The following is a 14632-nucleotide window of genomic DNA, read 5'->3' as shown; positions in this document are numbered from 1 at the left end:
GGACCCCTAGAATCCAGATTTCAAGGGAGGGATTAACAAATTGGAGTCTTTTTCGTTGCCGGCTAAAAAAACCCGCATCAGATGATAGCACCTTTATTTGTGCACTTCTTTGAGCATCCTAGAAAAAAATGAGCACTTTCAGCACAGATCCACTGTTTCCGATAATTTTAGCATCATCACGGGGGCGGTACATAAGATCTCAAATCACTAGACGTCAAAACAGCGAAAAAAACAAAACAGGAAGAAATGAGATAAATTGCTGGAAATCCATCCATTTCGTACAATCAGCTAGCTAAGAGACCTTCCTCACTCACAATGAGGTTGAATTAGTGACCGCCGTCCCGTGGCGATCTTGTGTTTGTGTGACTTCTTCGCTTGGTGCGACTTTTGTGTGCAGTATCAGTTTCCATCTCTTCTCTCACATTTTCTGTTAAAAGATTTTCCTTCACAGTACTTCAAGTTTCTCTAACGGATTGTGGATCCCCGTTGTTTTTGTTTCAGGTCAAAGTCTTTCTTAAAATGAAAATGTTCACCTATTAGGCGGATTCCCATGTCTGCTTCATCATTGTTCTTTCGGGGACATTTTTTGAATTCTGATTAGCGGTTGGATCTACCGTAGGTGTGCTGATGCCAATCTTACCGTGATGCTTCAGTGTGTGGGTTTAGACAGCTTCCTCACTACCATTTGCGGAGCTCTTCAGACGGTCGACCCTCCCCTGTAGAGGTCCGCACTTTCGTCGAGTTGATTTAGTCAAGCAAAACATCTTAGCGTACAGTTTCTAAGAAATTTTTTCACTCTTGTATACTCATTGAAACAAAAATCCTTCAAGACGTTGTCCACTTTTCCTGACTTTTTGTGGATTTGTTGAGGCTAGTCTCTTTTGTTTACCCTGTTTCGAGTATCGTCCTCGTAACATCAACGGACACTTTGTGCTTGAGCACAAGTGGCTCACATCCTCATTCTCCTCACTGGTCAGCGTTTAACGCTATCCTCACCGCTCATCGCTTTCGATGATTCTACGCTAGAAATCTACCTTTTAGTTGCAATTTTTCGTCAGGCACTCAGCACTTTTTTGCTCAAAACTTATCTGTAGCATGTCAGTACTGAGCAGTAGGAAAATTTACGAAAAGATAAATCCCTAATGTGAAATAAAAATGATAGTTAAGGGTAATAAGTTGGTATCGAGAGTTAGCAGTTACTCTGTAATTTCCATAGTTACGCAGTAGTGTGGAAGGAGTTTAACACAGATACGGGACGGTACCACTACAGAGCATGGAAATGACCACTTCCGAGTTTTGTTACGAATAAAAATCCTAGAATCGTTCAATATGCAAGCCTAATCTATTACATTCAACTTAATCTTGGATAATTTTGCCCCTAAAAAACTAGTTAACCTCTCTAAACCTGAATCATTTCAATGTAAGGTAATTTCGAAATGTTTTCTTTATACACGCAATCTTAAAAGTACGTTACATCGCCCGCATCAACAAACCAAACTTATGTTGACACAACAACAAGTTTCGAAAATTTACTCGAGTAGCCCGGGCAAGTCGAACTCGAAAGAACAGGATTTTACGACAATTCTGGATTTCCGTGCTCTTTTTGTCTCCAATATGTCGGGTGACTAGTTGCTGTGTTAAAATGCGAGGGCATCTCATTTTTTTCGGAACGACTTCTCTCGATACGCAGATGAACTGGTCTAAGGTATACACCAGAATTTTTGGATTAGTGGTGCAGAAGTTGGTCAACATCAAACTGAATAAGCTTTTTTGTATCTTGGATTAGCACTTCTTGTCGTTAGTTCCAGTTAGAGTGTTGACTCGACCATTTAGTATCGCCTTCGTTGAGGAGCATGACTCTTATCCGCTCGCTGCTGCTCGACGAGCTCCTCTTTTTTCATTTTCGCTTCTCAACGGCTAATCCGTTGGCTTGTTTTACCGACCTGTCTCCTCCTTCTCCACATCCCGAAATGTTAGTCGAGATGCTGACGCTTCGAACATTGGTAAATAATTGGTATCAAAGAAGCAGCAGCCGTGTGCGGCCGCTCTGCTGGTCATTCCACACAGCAGTCTGCGCAATCACCTCTGGTGGTTAACGCGCTGACTTCTTAGTTTCCATCTGAGTTCAGCGGTATGGCGCTGAGGATGGATGCTGTACGGCTGTTCGACCTCCTTACCGGAACTCCAAGTTTGTTCCCGAACTTCGACTGTTTCCGGGTTTCATCTGAGCTCGACGTATTCAAACGCATTCAACCTCAAGCACCCACTCGTACGTGGCTCTGACCATACTGAACACTTTCACGTGCGTCACTTCTGGTCAGCCACTCGAACACGCCTTACCTCATGAACTCTTTCTGACTCATATTCCCTCATCAAACATTCGGACACGATTACGCGTGCGCAACTCATGTTTGTGGCCATCTTACTTGTACACCTTTATCTTCTTTTTTTGTATTTTACAGATCTCGATCACCCGACAGCTTATCTATTACTTTTGAAATTGTTATTTGAAATTGAATAATGCGGGAACTGCTCGCTGCTGTATTTGTTCTTATCGTTGTTAGAGGTAAGTTTGTAGTTTCCTTACGATAATGGCGTAAAAAAAAACTGTTGTATCAGTGTCAGCTTAGTCTTTTCAAAATACAAATCGTTTGAAAAAAAATATCATCAATATCATCTATTGTAACTATAATTAAATACATATATTTCACTTACTGCGATAGTTTCCAATATCCTACCGAAGAGATTCTGGATCTGTTGGATATTGATTGTAATATACGCTTCTTATGTAAAAATACGCTCTCCAATGAAGCAACGATGTCATTGATTTCGCTCTGACCTCGGTAACCATTCGATTTGATCTTTCAAAAAGCGTTCATTCGTACACTTGACTAGTTTCGATGGTAAATTCAAATTTTACAGTATTAATTTCTAATCCATGAATATTATTTTCCGAAAACATTGTTTTCTAGATGTAATGTCAATGTTCTTGTAGAAAAAATTCTTGAAATATTACTGATAGTAAACTTTATGAGAAAAAAATAAGCGAGGTTTACGGTGGTTTTGCGATCTGCCGCCAAATTCGCGCCCGTACACGTTATTTTTTTGTAGTGGTTATCGTGGATTAATTGCTCAAATGTTCTTTTATCATAAATTTCTTTGTTTGCCGAACAAATGACCGTCCACATAGCTAAATGACATCATACTACGTACCAATGTTTGTCTTGTTCACTGAGGTTGAGTGCTAAAGCGAAGGTAAATTAGAATGCGGTGAAGTTTGCGCTTCTCAAATGAGATCAAACAGTAGATCAAAAGAGCAGTCAGTAAGTAGTCGATGAGGCTAGGTAACGCTTCAGAGTAATCATTGTTATTCAACGTTCTACATTGACTGGTGGTGCATTTACCTTGTTCATACCATGATTCTCCTATTTTAGCATCAGACATCGGTCTTAATCTACCGTGTAATCGTGAACTGGATGGCCTACTTGCTGCCGATCCAGACGGAAATCCATCGGCATTCTTATCATGTCAAAGCAATGGAGTTGGGTGGGTATAACACAATATCTTTCCGTATATTGTAGAAATCAAGCGAAATATTTCATTGCACATTTTAAGATCATTGGGTTACTGGGAAAGGAGAGTATGCCCGGACGATATGGCCTTTGACTTTATTAATCAACAATGTCAACAAAGGAAACATCGTAAACAGCCGATGCTCAATATTGGTTAGTAATGTGTGATTTATTTATTTTGCAAATGTTTAATGAAAATGAGTGAGTTTGAGGAGTTCACATATTTCAAGCGATGAACCGTGTATAATTTATGTACTCCAATTCGATTGAAATGGAATTAAATGCATGTAAATAACCAGGGTTATTCATGCTCCCTCAAAAATAGTGCCAAATATTACTTCTATAGTGTCGACGTTGTACTTAGGAATGCTTCGAAATTTGAAAATCTCCAGAGAGAATATTTTGCCATATCTAGTCTCTTGTAAGAGTACCGAACCGTGAAGCTTCTTCCAGAGCTCCATCTTTTGTTTGTTTAGTACACTTTTTTTTAAAGAGTCAAATCGTGAACGCACTCACGTAATTCTCTTCTGAGGTTTCGATTGCTGTTCCTTACCGAAGTGAACAAATGTTTCTTCATCAAACTGTGAAAAACCACTTTAAATGCACTGTAAACGTTCGGACATCCTCTTGACTAAGGATCGAAAGCGCTGCTTGTTCAGAATGAAATAGTAAAAGTGCAGTATTCCACAACTAAAGTAAATAGAAACACTGCACGCACTACTTTTTTGACATACGGTAAACGTATGAATGACTCGCTGAGCACGGGAACACGGACTCACAAATTGTGTGTTAAGCAAAGAACCGCTATCCGCGGATGGCCGCGAATGTGTTGTGAGGGAGTTGGGTCCTGATTTCTCATAATTTCAGCTATCCTCAACAATAGCTGTGCGCACGGCGAGACTTGTATTGGCGGTACGGTATGTGACCTCGAACGATTGAGGTGCCTCTGCCCTTTCGGAACAGTACCGCAGTTGGAGACATTGTCTTGTATTAAGCCGCAGTCCACATACACTTCATTTGGAAACTATGAGAAGTCGGTTAGTGTTTTTCTTGACGAGAATGATCGCAAAAGTTCTGATATCTTTAGGAAGTAAACCTTTTCATACCATTTTTTGTTTGTAGCCATCCACGCCAGCTGCATTTCTGCCGAATCCGTCGCAGACCAACCCACCACCGTTCACATTCAACTTCAGTCCGCTTTTCGGCAAGGAACCCTTTACTAATACTAACTATGGGAATCAAAACAGCAAGTACGGTAATGTGGACAACGTCTCAAACAAGGAGCATGCTTCATTCCCAAACGGCAACAACTACGGAGCCAACGGTCAATGGGGCAATACCGCTTCTGGAAGTGGGAACAGTAATGGAGGCTTATTCGGTGGAGCAAACACCTTCAACGAGTTGCTTCCAAAGTCTGCGATAGAATCGCAACCATTTGTATTTCAACCGAATTTCTTCGCATCCACAACGGCTCCTGCTATTTCAACGAAGAAGGTCCCAACTCTAGGTAAGATATTGCATAACCATTAATGCTTATGCTATGTTGTAATCGAATTTGTTTTGTTCTATACGTATTAACTGCTCCAACTTCATTGCTATGAGTTAACATTATTATTGGCTGCTCAGACTACAGTTCACACTGTTTGCACTCGTGCGCTGCTCCGATTTTTTTCCTCAAATAGCACTGTCAGTGGGGAGAGATGAGTGATTGAGCAAATCCGCATCGCTCGATAAGGAATTTTCGAGCTGGTTTGAGCTTGTTACCGGAGATGTTATTTTGAAATGTGTAAAAAGTTCCGAAAAAATCCCAGAGACTGGGTTTGCGCAGATTTATTTGCTCGACTTTGTGAGGAAGAGGATTTCATATGAATGACTGGTTTTTTCATGGGCATAACGTTCAATACCTTGTCATTCAATTTCCTACGTTGCAGATTTCGCATTGTTTTTTTTTTTGAAATCGAACTCTAGGTAATGAGCAAGTGTCCGAAAGGAAAAGAATACATCATTACAGCTCCAGTTTTTCCAAAAGTAGTCATTATCTTTTCAAGGATATATTACAATAGACTAATTCCAATGTCTCGTTTTGGAGAGCGGTTGTGCTGGGGAATGATTTGTGTAGGCGATGGGAAGGATTTCATACATCTTTGGGAAAAAGGAAAAAGTAGTGATTTGCAGTTTGTGTAATCGTAATAAATGTGTAATGTAATCACCTTTTTCTGTAGTTTTGTACGTCTCCTTTCACATTATTGTTTCTGTTTAACTCGTCCTTCTGCCTTACAAAGAGATCATACTCCCCCTTAGATATTGATTGAGTTTTCAACAATTTCCTAGATATTATTTATTGGCACAGTCCTTCTGAATATTTGTGACTACGAATTTCAAAAGAATCATAATGCTAGAAATCTTCGACACCCTACATAATTCAGCACTTAATTTTTTTTTCGATTGTATTATTTAATTAGATAGACTTTTTTGAGATGGAATATCCTAGGCGGGTCAAAGTTCAGAAATGTCGGTGTTTCGATGTTTAAACACTTGAGACGTTTGAAGACGATCAACCGGGTCCCTGTGCGGGTTGGATATTTGCATTTCGACGCAGTTGCCCTCGGGTCACATTGTTGATCCAGAAGAAAGCGAACACCGATTTTGCGGTCCACTCGCTTGAGCAATGAAGAAACGGTTCGATTGCAAATCGTGCATTTTACACGTATGTAAACATTGGATATCCCCAGCAATTGAGGTATTGAGGAATGATCTCTGCTAGGAGGAAAAAAAACGATTTTCGAAAGGGAACTCAATGATACTAGCTAAAAAATGCGCTTCGGTGGTTATTTTTTGTGTTTACTCTGGAATGTTTCCACTTGCTTGCTTGTGCATGAAAATCCTTTTTCTCTATGCTGTTAATTAAACCGTAGTGCTTTCATGATCCTTGTCTTCCACTTCCTCTCTTCTATCTTTCATTGCTTCTATAGCTCGTCCCGGACAGTCATGTCGTGAGAATGAGATGTGCATTGGCGGTTCGATTTGCACGCATCCGATTGCACTTTGCCTATGCCCTGGTGAACTGGAAGAAAAAGACGGAGAATGTGTTCTTCCACCTTCAGCTACTATCCAGATTGAGAAAGGTTTGATTTATGCTTAAGCCCTATCATAGAAAAACAGATAGTTTCTCTTTTTTTTAATGCTTCTTAGCTTTCATCACAAAGTCTTGTTATTTGTAAGACACAGTATGATGCACCTTTGCTGATTATGGCATGGAAAATTGTGCGAACAGAACTCAGACGAGTAGTACTAAGATTTAGCTAACCTTAGCTTTTGCATACCGCACCATAATACAGTGAGATTTTTTCTTTATTAATAGCATAAGCGTCAAGCATAAGGCGGTCCCTGATTATATTTACCAAGGTTTCTATCACTTGAATATCCAATGTTATCTCAGGGAAAATCATCTTTTAAATAGTTTCACCATTCAAAAAATAGGTTCAAGTTTCTCACTGTCTGAATTACTTTTCCCTTTACTTCTGCAATTTTCCTCATTATTAAACTACAATTCGTGTACTCTTTGAGCTGACATGGTGCTTATTTGGTCACTTTGGATTTGAGAGTAACTTTCATGTTTAAAAAAACATAACACAGTACATGTAACTACACTTCTATATTTGTTATTGAATAGGATGGATACGTTTCAAAGAAATGGTGAAAAAATGGAATGCAGGAATATTTTGATATCTGGAGAGATAATAATGACGAAAATAACAAATGCCGAGCGGATGCGTTGAATATTTTAGTGGGAATAGGAGCACTATGCTCGGAGTTGGCCGAATGTGATCATGGATCAACGTGTGTGATGGGTCGTTGCACCTGTGTGGCTCCATTAGTCCAACATGAAGGCCGTTGTGTTCTAAGACAAGAACGCAAAGAAGTCGGTAAGTTTTTAGGATCAGACACTTGCGTATGATTAATTTTCATTAAATTAATAACAATAAGCACAAATTAACAAACAATAAAACGAGTGAATTCGTGCATCATAAAGTCGAACGCTTTGCTTTGTTTGAGTGTGACTTATAACTGCACTTTTATACTTATCGTACAGCTTAAACGTTTGTTGCATACCAAAAGGAAACTAACTAGGACCCGGTGAACTATGCGACAACGGTGAAATATGCGTACGTGGATCAGTTTGCGATACAGTGATACCAGTGTGTGTATGCCCACCTAACACCGATTTGAGCAACGGCGATTGTGTTCATATCTCTTCAATTAAGCCAATAATTGGTGAGTTTTTATTTGTAACATGCTAACCTTACATAAACTAAAATATAATTGTGTATGCAGCTTTATTTATTTCTTGCCTAGATACAAACAGCAAAGAAGAAGTGCTGTGGAAACCTACGCTTGTGCGCTTTCATTACTAAATTTCTAACTGATTTCGGGTTTGATTTTTTTTTGTGACTTACTGCAAGATATGGAACTTATGTAGCTTTCTGCAGTGCATACATATTCTGAATCAACTTTTTGTAAAAACGAAATCAATAGCATGGAAGCAACTATCACACTTTTCTCCTTATTTGTACACTTTTTCTTTTAAATATTTGAATTCATACATTAACTAATTTTAGTTGCATCCACATCAACGGTCATGCCACCTACAGCTGCGATGTCCGAAATTCCTCCTCCACTCCCTGCTACTCAGCTGCCAGCACAACCAAGACCTGTGTTCATCCCTTCGACCACACTAGCACCAGTATTTGTGCCATCTACTACTCAGGTAAATCTAATTTTCGGTTTGTATTCAAGAACTGCAGCAAGATTTCATGATTTTACCCCATTCAAGATTCCACAACAACCAATGCAACCTTTCGGCGGACAATATGGACAATCTCAGAATGTTCACCAAGAGAAACCAATGACAGCACCCATCTATCCGGTATGACTCTCTTAATCCTTGAATAACTCATACTACTCCTCAATTAGTATTCTTACAGGCGCAACCTAATCAGGTCACCTATGCCAACTATCAGTCATCCATGCCACCACCCACAATGAGACCGAACAGTAAGCTGAACCACATGAAGATCTCACTTGGTACGGCTTGAGAGGTCTACTATTTTTTAATTTGACAGAAATAAGTAGAGGTTTAGGTGGAAGCAAGCAGTCGGGAGTTGGAGTGCCATGTTCGCTTAACACCGACTGTATGATTGGAGCATACTGTAATGGAAACACCAATCCTCCGTCGTGTCAGTGCCTTTCCACCCATGTGAATATTGAAGGGCGTTGCGAAAGAGGTACAGCTTTCTAGCAACATCTACGCGGTTTTTTTTTTGTTACTGAGATGTATAGTTGGGTCAAAACGACATGAAGCACGGACCGTTGCGCAAGCGGCCGCGCTCGGAAGCGGTGCGGTGGAGACAGCGGTTGGAATCGAGGTGGGACCATGGTGAACTGCAGAGGTGTGTAGCGGTAGCGTGGATTCTTACACGATGCCAACCGTTACGCTTCACCGCTCCGCTTTGAGCGCAACCGCTTGCGCCAAATGTCAGTTTTTCATGTCGTTTTGACGCGACTATATATAAGTTTGTTTTGGTTTTGTGTTCGAGGACAACCTGTTTCGCCTACCTCCTCTTTTTGGCCGCCATAACATTACTTTTGTTGTAGTTAACTCGATCTTTTTTCTATGTTCCATTTGTTGAATTCTGGACGCTTATTCTTCCCTTTTTCAGTAGTCTATCCTGGGCAAGTTGGATGTCGAAGCGATTTACAGTGTTCAGCTGCCTACACTGGAACAACATGTGTGGATCGTATCTGCGTGTGCCCTAAAGGCTTTAAGGAAGTAGACCAAACCTGTGTACCAGGTATTGTATTTCTGCCGCAGTCTCTTGGTTAAAGAGAACTTTCTTTTCTGGATTTGTGGTTTTCGTATTTTGTTTTAACAAAAATCCTAACTTCTAACAAATACACTAACAACGATAGAGTAGATAGATAAGACTGTTGACATACTAACTTCTCCTAGAGGTGATGATGTTGCGTTCTAACCAGTCCTTGACATTGTGATCTCCCAATTCTAATTAGCTTGCAACCTAGTAAAATATATGCCTATCGATTCTGTGGAGTTGAAGACAGTCAAGATTTGTAACTAAATAAACTCTAACAATTGTACTAACCTCGTGTGAACTAACTCAATTTTCAGAATATGCAAATCGTAATGAGAAGTGCGGCTACCTCAACGGTCTTCCGGAATGTTCGAAAGGATTCTCCTGCATTGATCAGATCTGCGTGTGCCCTACTACTCATACAATAACCAACGGATTTTGTTCAAGTAACACAATCGACCCACTAACCCAGTGTGATGAAGCATGTGAACCTCCAAAACAATGCCAAAATAATCGTTGTGTGTGTCCGGATGGTGTGATGTGTGCAAAAACAGAAATATCCCGTCGATATCGTCGTGGCGTAGTTGAACAGTCAATGGTATGCTGGCCTGGTGCTTCTCGATGTAGTGCCGGAAACGGCATCTGTATTGACAACGTGTGCCATTGTGTACATGGATTCGTCGAAGTTGATGGTGTATGTGCTCCGGAAGTTGTTCGAATCAACGAGAAATGCGATCCAAACGGAATTTCTCCAAGATGTCCTGGAAACACAGTCTGCAAGGATGGGATTTGCCAATGTACTACGCCTGATGAATGTGATCGAGATTCCTTTATGGTTGGATCTAGATCTATGGATGGAAGATGTGTAGCTGATAGAGAATGTCAAGATGGAAGATGTATTGCTGGACGATGTCAGTGCAACGCTGGATTCACCCTTCAGGTGCTTCTGCAAAGATTTACCGACTTATTGAATTTTGCCAATTCGTTATACGAATATATTGTTTCTGCATATTATTCATTGAGTAGGTGGTTGGGAACGGGTAAAATTTCACCACATAACCACCTAGAATTAGAAGATTTTGACAACGGTAACTTTGTAGAAGAAGAGTTTTTCTGGGATTTTATTTAACCTCGTGTTATCTGTATTTTCTCTTTATAATTGAGACCACCTGCACTAAGTATTGCAAAAAAAAAGAGAACTTCGTAGAGTGATTTTCCGAAGATTAGGCTAGAAACGTTCTGGGAAGTTTTTTTTTTGCGAAACTCTTGCTTGTTGTTGATTTTACTGGAAAAATTTCATGGTTTTTACTATATGAAACTTCCGACAAAACTTTTGTGATCTGTCACATCCCCTAAGTAGAACATTCTCATAGGATTTAATGCTGGTGAACCACTTGGCACAGTGTCTCGGTCGATGAAATCCTTCCTAGCTTTGAATGTGAGATTAACTTTCGATTAGTGAAAACAGTTATTTTTTTATTTTGACAAAAATTCTCTAGCTCAGGAAATGCAGAACATCTTGCTCACAATTGTATTATCAAATATATTTCATACATGTAATATTAACGTATAAATATTTTCAGAATGGTGTGTGTACCTCGACTATCGGAGCTTTCAAAAACATCAACAGTCAATGTGCAGCCGCTGATCGCTGTTCTGGTGGATCTACATGTCGTGAAAATATCTGTCAATGTGTAGATGGATCTTCAGAACTCCATGGAAGATGTCGTCAATCACCAGGAGGACGCTGTAGTTATGGTCAAACATGTGATGGAGGATCTAGTTGCGAGTTCGGATTATGCCGCTGTCCTGAAGGACACATCGTGGACTCCGGAAAATGTGTAATGGGGAAGGCAGAGCCGGGAAAATCCTGTCAACATGGGCAAAAATGTGTGCATGGAAGTGTGTGCAGATTTGGGATGTGTGTTTGTATTGCTAAGTACATAGCATCGAAAGGAAGATGTGTTCGAAGAGAAAACGTTTTGGTTCCTTCACGTCCCAAACCTTCATCTACAACGCCAAGTTCAACGACCCTAATGAAAGTTGGATCCGTAAAGGGTCCAGGATTTGAGTGTCAAGAGGGGGACTTGTGTTCTGGTGGATCAAGATGTCGAGATGGGTTCTGTGTATGCAACGAGTTCGAGGTGATCATTAACGATCAATGCGTTGGAAGCCACAAGCAGGCTAATGAGATAATTGACAAATTACTAGTTTCCGCTCCAGGTCAACCTTGTGAAGCGAAGACGAACTGCACAGGTGGATCAGTGTGCATCAATCGCACCTGCACATGTGAACAAGGCACCATTGACAACACTGGTACTTGTGGTGAAGGCAAGAAAGAGTACGGTAGTAATGCTGCACCTCCAAAGAAGAGTCCGGATCAGTTTCAGCCAGGGTTTACCTGTACACTAACCTTAGAGTGCCCCTATCGAACTGAATGCATAAGAGGAGTTTGTAGATGCAAGAAAGGTGAGACGATTGTTGAAAACACTTGCAGGAAGGCTATTCATCAAGTGCTTCCCGGTGGAAAATGCGATCCACGCAAAGGTTACGACTGTGTAGGAGAAGCACACTGCTTCTATGGGGTATGCACGTGCACACGACAACTAGTAAACAATGGCAAGGAATGTGCAACCATAGCAGAAATCGAGATGGTAATGCCTGGAAAAAGATGCGGACCAGGGCAGACATGCAGCGGTGGAGCGAGGTGTTTGGACGGGATCTGTAGGTGCTCAGAGGATGAAGTTCCCGACGTGAACAAGAAATGTGTGAAAAAATCTCAAGTTTATCCAGTGTTCAACAAGTATCCAGCAACAAGTGAGACTACTACAGTGTACTATCCGAATACTGTATCAGTAACACTTTCAAGCACTTCTGCAAATCCAACACTATCAGTGGATAAGATGAAGGAGCTCGAAGCTTTCGAGGCTCTTCTAAAGGCGAATCCAAGCTTTTCAGAAGTAGATCCAAAGCTCCCGAAGACTATATATGGACACATTTGCAGAAGTAAAGACGAATGCCCGGCTAACTCGTTCTGCTTCCATCAACTCTGCCGTTGTATGATTGGATACTATGCAGCTGGAGGTTATTGTCAGCCAATCGCAGACACTTGCGCCACTCCCACAACTCCGGGGAAGCCGTGTAGTACAACGATAGCACATCCTGGAGAGGATTGTACGAAAAGCCAAGTGTGCTCCTTCAACAGCTATTGTGGACTGTTTAGTGGAGTGTGCGAATGTCCAAGCGGAATGGCGACTGTGAATGGACGATGCGAAAGAACTACTGCTACGCCCGGATTAGGATGTGTGACGTCGAAGAATTGTCACAACTCGAGTTATTGTGACAATGGGTTATGTTTATGTAAAACCGGCTTTCGGCTAGTGAATAATTTTTGTGAACCAGCTTTCGTTGGAGGAGCTGTACCAAGTACGACCATTAAGCAGAGCAATCCTCAAGATGTGTCAACCATGCTCAGGTCATTCCAATCATATCCAGCTTCTTTGATTCCGCTCGACTTTACCAAGCCTCCTTTCAATTTTCCGAGCAATCCTGAGATCAAGACTGTCTATGGCAATGCTAACTCGCAACAAATGACACCGCCGCTCTACGCCCAATCCCAAATGCCAAAATTTCAAAGCTTCCCAATTCCTTCTGCTAAAGGTGCTAGTACTAGGTCTGGAGATGTGATATCCGAGGGTGCAAAACCAAGCTTGAGACTAAGAGTAGCAATGCCAGGAGACTATTGCGGAGACAACTCAATCTGTATAGGTAATTCGTTGTGTCAGAAGCAATTCTGTCGATGTCCTCCCAATACTTATGCCGAAAATGGCATCTGCAGTATACGCAAACGAATGAGCCCAGGATCACAACACAGCAATGATCATGAAGATTTTGGAAATATAGACAGTCAAGAAGATTCCGTCGAAAGCCGTCAGTTCGCAGAACCGCTAGAAAATTGCCAGAACTTCGAGTTTTGCACTGGTGGTTCCGAATGCTCAAATATCCAAGGGATGGGACTTGTCTGCCAGTGTCCAGTAAACACTATTTTCTTGGAAGATGAGTGTGTTGATACTCCGAGAAATGCAGATCTAGTTGGAATTGGTGAATCCTGTCATGATGGAGAGATCTGCTTGGGTGGAAGTAGATGTATCCAGAATATTTGTATGTGCGATGAGGATAAGCACGATATACTTGGAATCTGTGTGACCACCGCTCGTCCAGGGGATGATTGCAGCGACGGACAAATTTGTGTTGACGGAGCTGTATGTGCAGCTTCTGCGAAGACTTGTGTCTGTCCACCAGGAAGAATCTCGAAGTTGGGAAGGTGCGTGGAAAGTGGGCAGCTTCTGGATAACGCTCTAGAAATGGGAAGTCCAGGCAAGATTTGTGGGCGACAGACGACATGCGGTGATAATTCGTTCTGCAGTGGTGAAGGGATCTGCATGTGTATGCCAAGATTCACAAACGTTAACGGAAGGTGCGTACCAAGTAGTATGGTCAGAAATCCGGGAGAGGAGTGCCAATTGGACAACATATGTGCAGGAGGAAGCATGTGCCGAGAAGGCGCTTGTAGCTGCCCACTGGGAAATCTTCTTATCGAAGAGAAATGTGTACGAATGACGGATGAAATTAGAAGGCGGCCATCAAAAAGCGAATGTGAAATCGACACTGACTGCCCGGAACATTATCAATGTGTAAATAACATGTGCGTGTGCCATGGAAGTTTCGCCCGCTGCTTGAGGATGGTTCTTTTGAGAGCCGAACACAGTTGCCGAGAAGACGCTCATTGTCCTGAGCACGCCACTTGCAACGAGAATTTATGCGTTTGTGATGATGGCTACAAAATGGTCCAGGGTGTTTGTGCGCAGAGAGATTCGTTCAAACGGATGGTAACTATGAAAGGGACAAAAACAGTTAAGGATACGAAGATGAAAATAACGAAACCTTCGGGACCAGGTGCAGTATGTGATGACTCGCATCATTGTACAATGGGTTCTGTTTGTTTCCATGGGCACTGTGTTTGTGGATTAGAAAGTGTACCCAGAAATGGTTCTTGTGTACCCAGAAGTGGAAATATTGGCGTTAAAGAGCGATGTTCGGAACTTCACAAGTGCTATGATACCCTTGTCTGTATACAGAATCGTTGTGCATGCCCTTCTGACAGTTTATCATGTAACGGTGTGTTTGTTT

General features: G+C 41.4%; 1 protein-coding gene across 4 annotated transcripts in view; it reads left to right on the top strand.

Annotated features, from left to right (window-relative positions):
* Positions 1 to 2520: 2520 nt before the first annotated feature.
* RB195_021339 (uncharacterized protein) overlaps positions 2521 to 14632 on the top strand; it is a gene marked incomplete at both ends in the record, with an annotated part of 43146 nt that continues 31034 nt past the window's right edge. For all 4 annotated transcript variants that reach the window (XM_064208031.1, XM_064208029.1, XM_064208030.1 and 1 more), the window contains 15 exons: positions 2521 to 2566; positions 3435 to 3546; positions 3616 to 3725; positions 4440 to 4609; positions 4695 to 5079; positions 6545 to 6697; positions 7361 to 7498; positions 7704 to 7847; positions 8192 to 8340; positions 8407 to 8499; positions 8558 to 8657; positions 8714 to 8857; positions 9293 to 9424; positions 9760 to 10382; positions 11026 to 14620. In XM_064208031.1, the coding sequence (XP_064063909.1) occupies positions 2521 to 2566; positions 3435 to 3546; positions 3616 to 3725; positions 4440 to 4609; positions 4695 to 5079; positions 6545 to 6697; positions 7361 to 7498; positions 7704 to 7847; positions 8192 to 8340; positions 8407 to 8499; positions 8558 to 8657; positions 8714 to 8857; positions 9293 to 9424; positions 9760 to 10382; positions 11026 to 14620 (6094 nt within the window). The remainder of the gene's footprint in view (positions 2567 to 3434; positions 3547 to 3615; positions 3726 to 4439; positions 4610 to 4694; positions 5080 to 6544; positions 6698 to 7360; positions 7499 to 7703; positions 7848 to 8191; positions 8341 to 8406; positions 8500 to 8557; positions 8658 to 8713; positions 8858 to 9292; positions 9425 to 9759; positions 10383 to 11025; positions 14621 to 14632) is intronic.

The sequence above is a fragment of the Necator americanus genome, chromosome X (genome assembly GCF_031761385.1).
Source record: "Necator americanus strain Aroian chromosome X, whole genome shotgun sequence".
In the NCBI taxonomy this organism is placed as follows: domain Eukaryota; kingdom Metazoa; phylum Nematoda; class Chromadorea; order Rhabditida; family Ancylostomatidae; genus Necator; species Necator americanus.
This window is presented reverse-complemented; position numbering and strand designations above follow the sequence as displayed.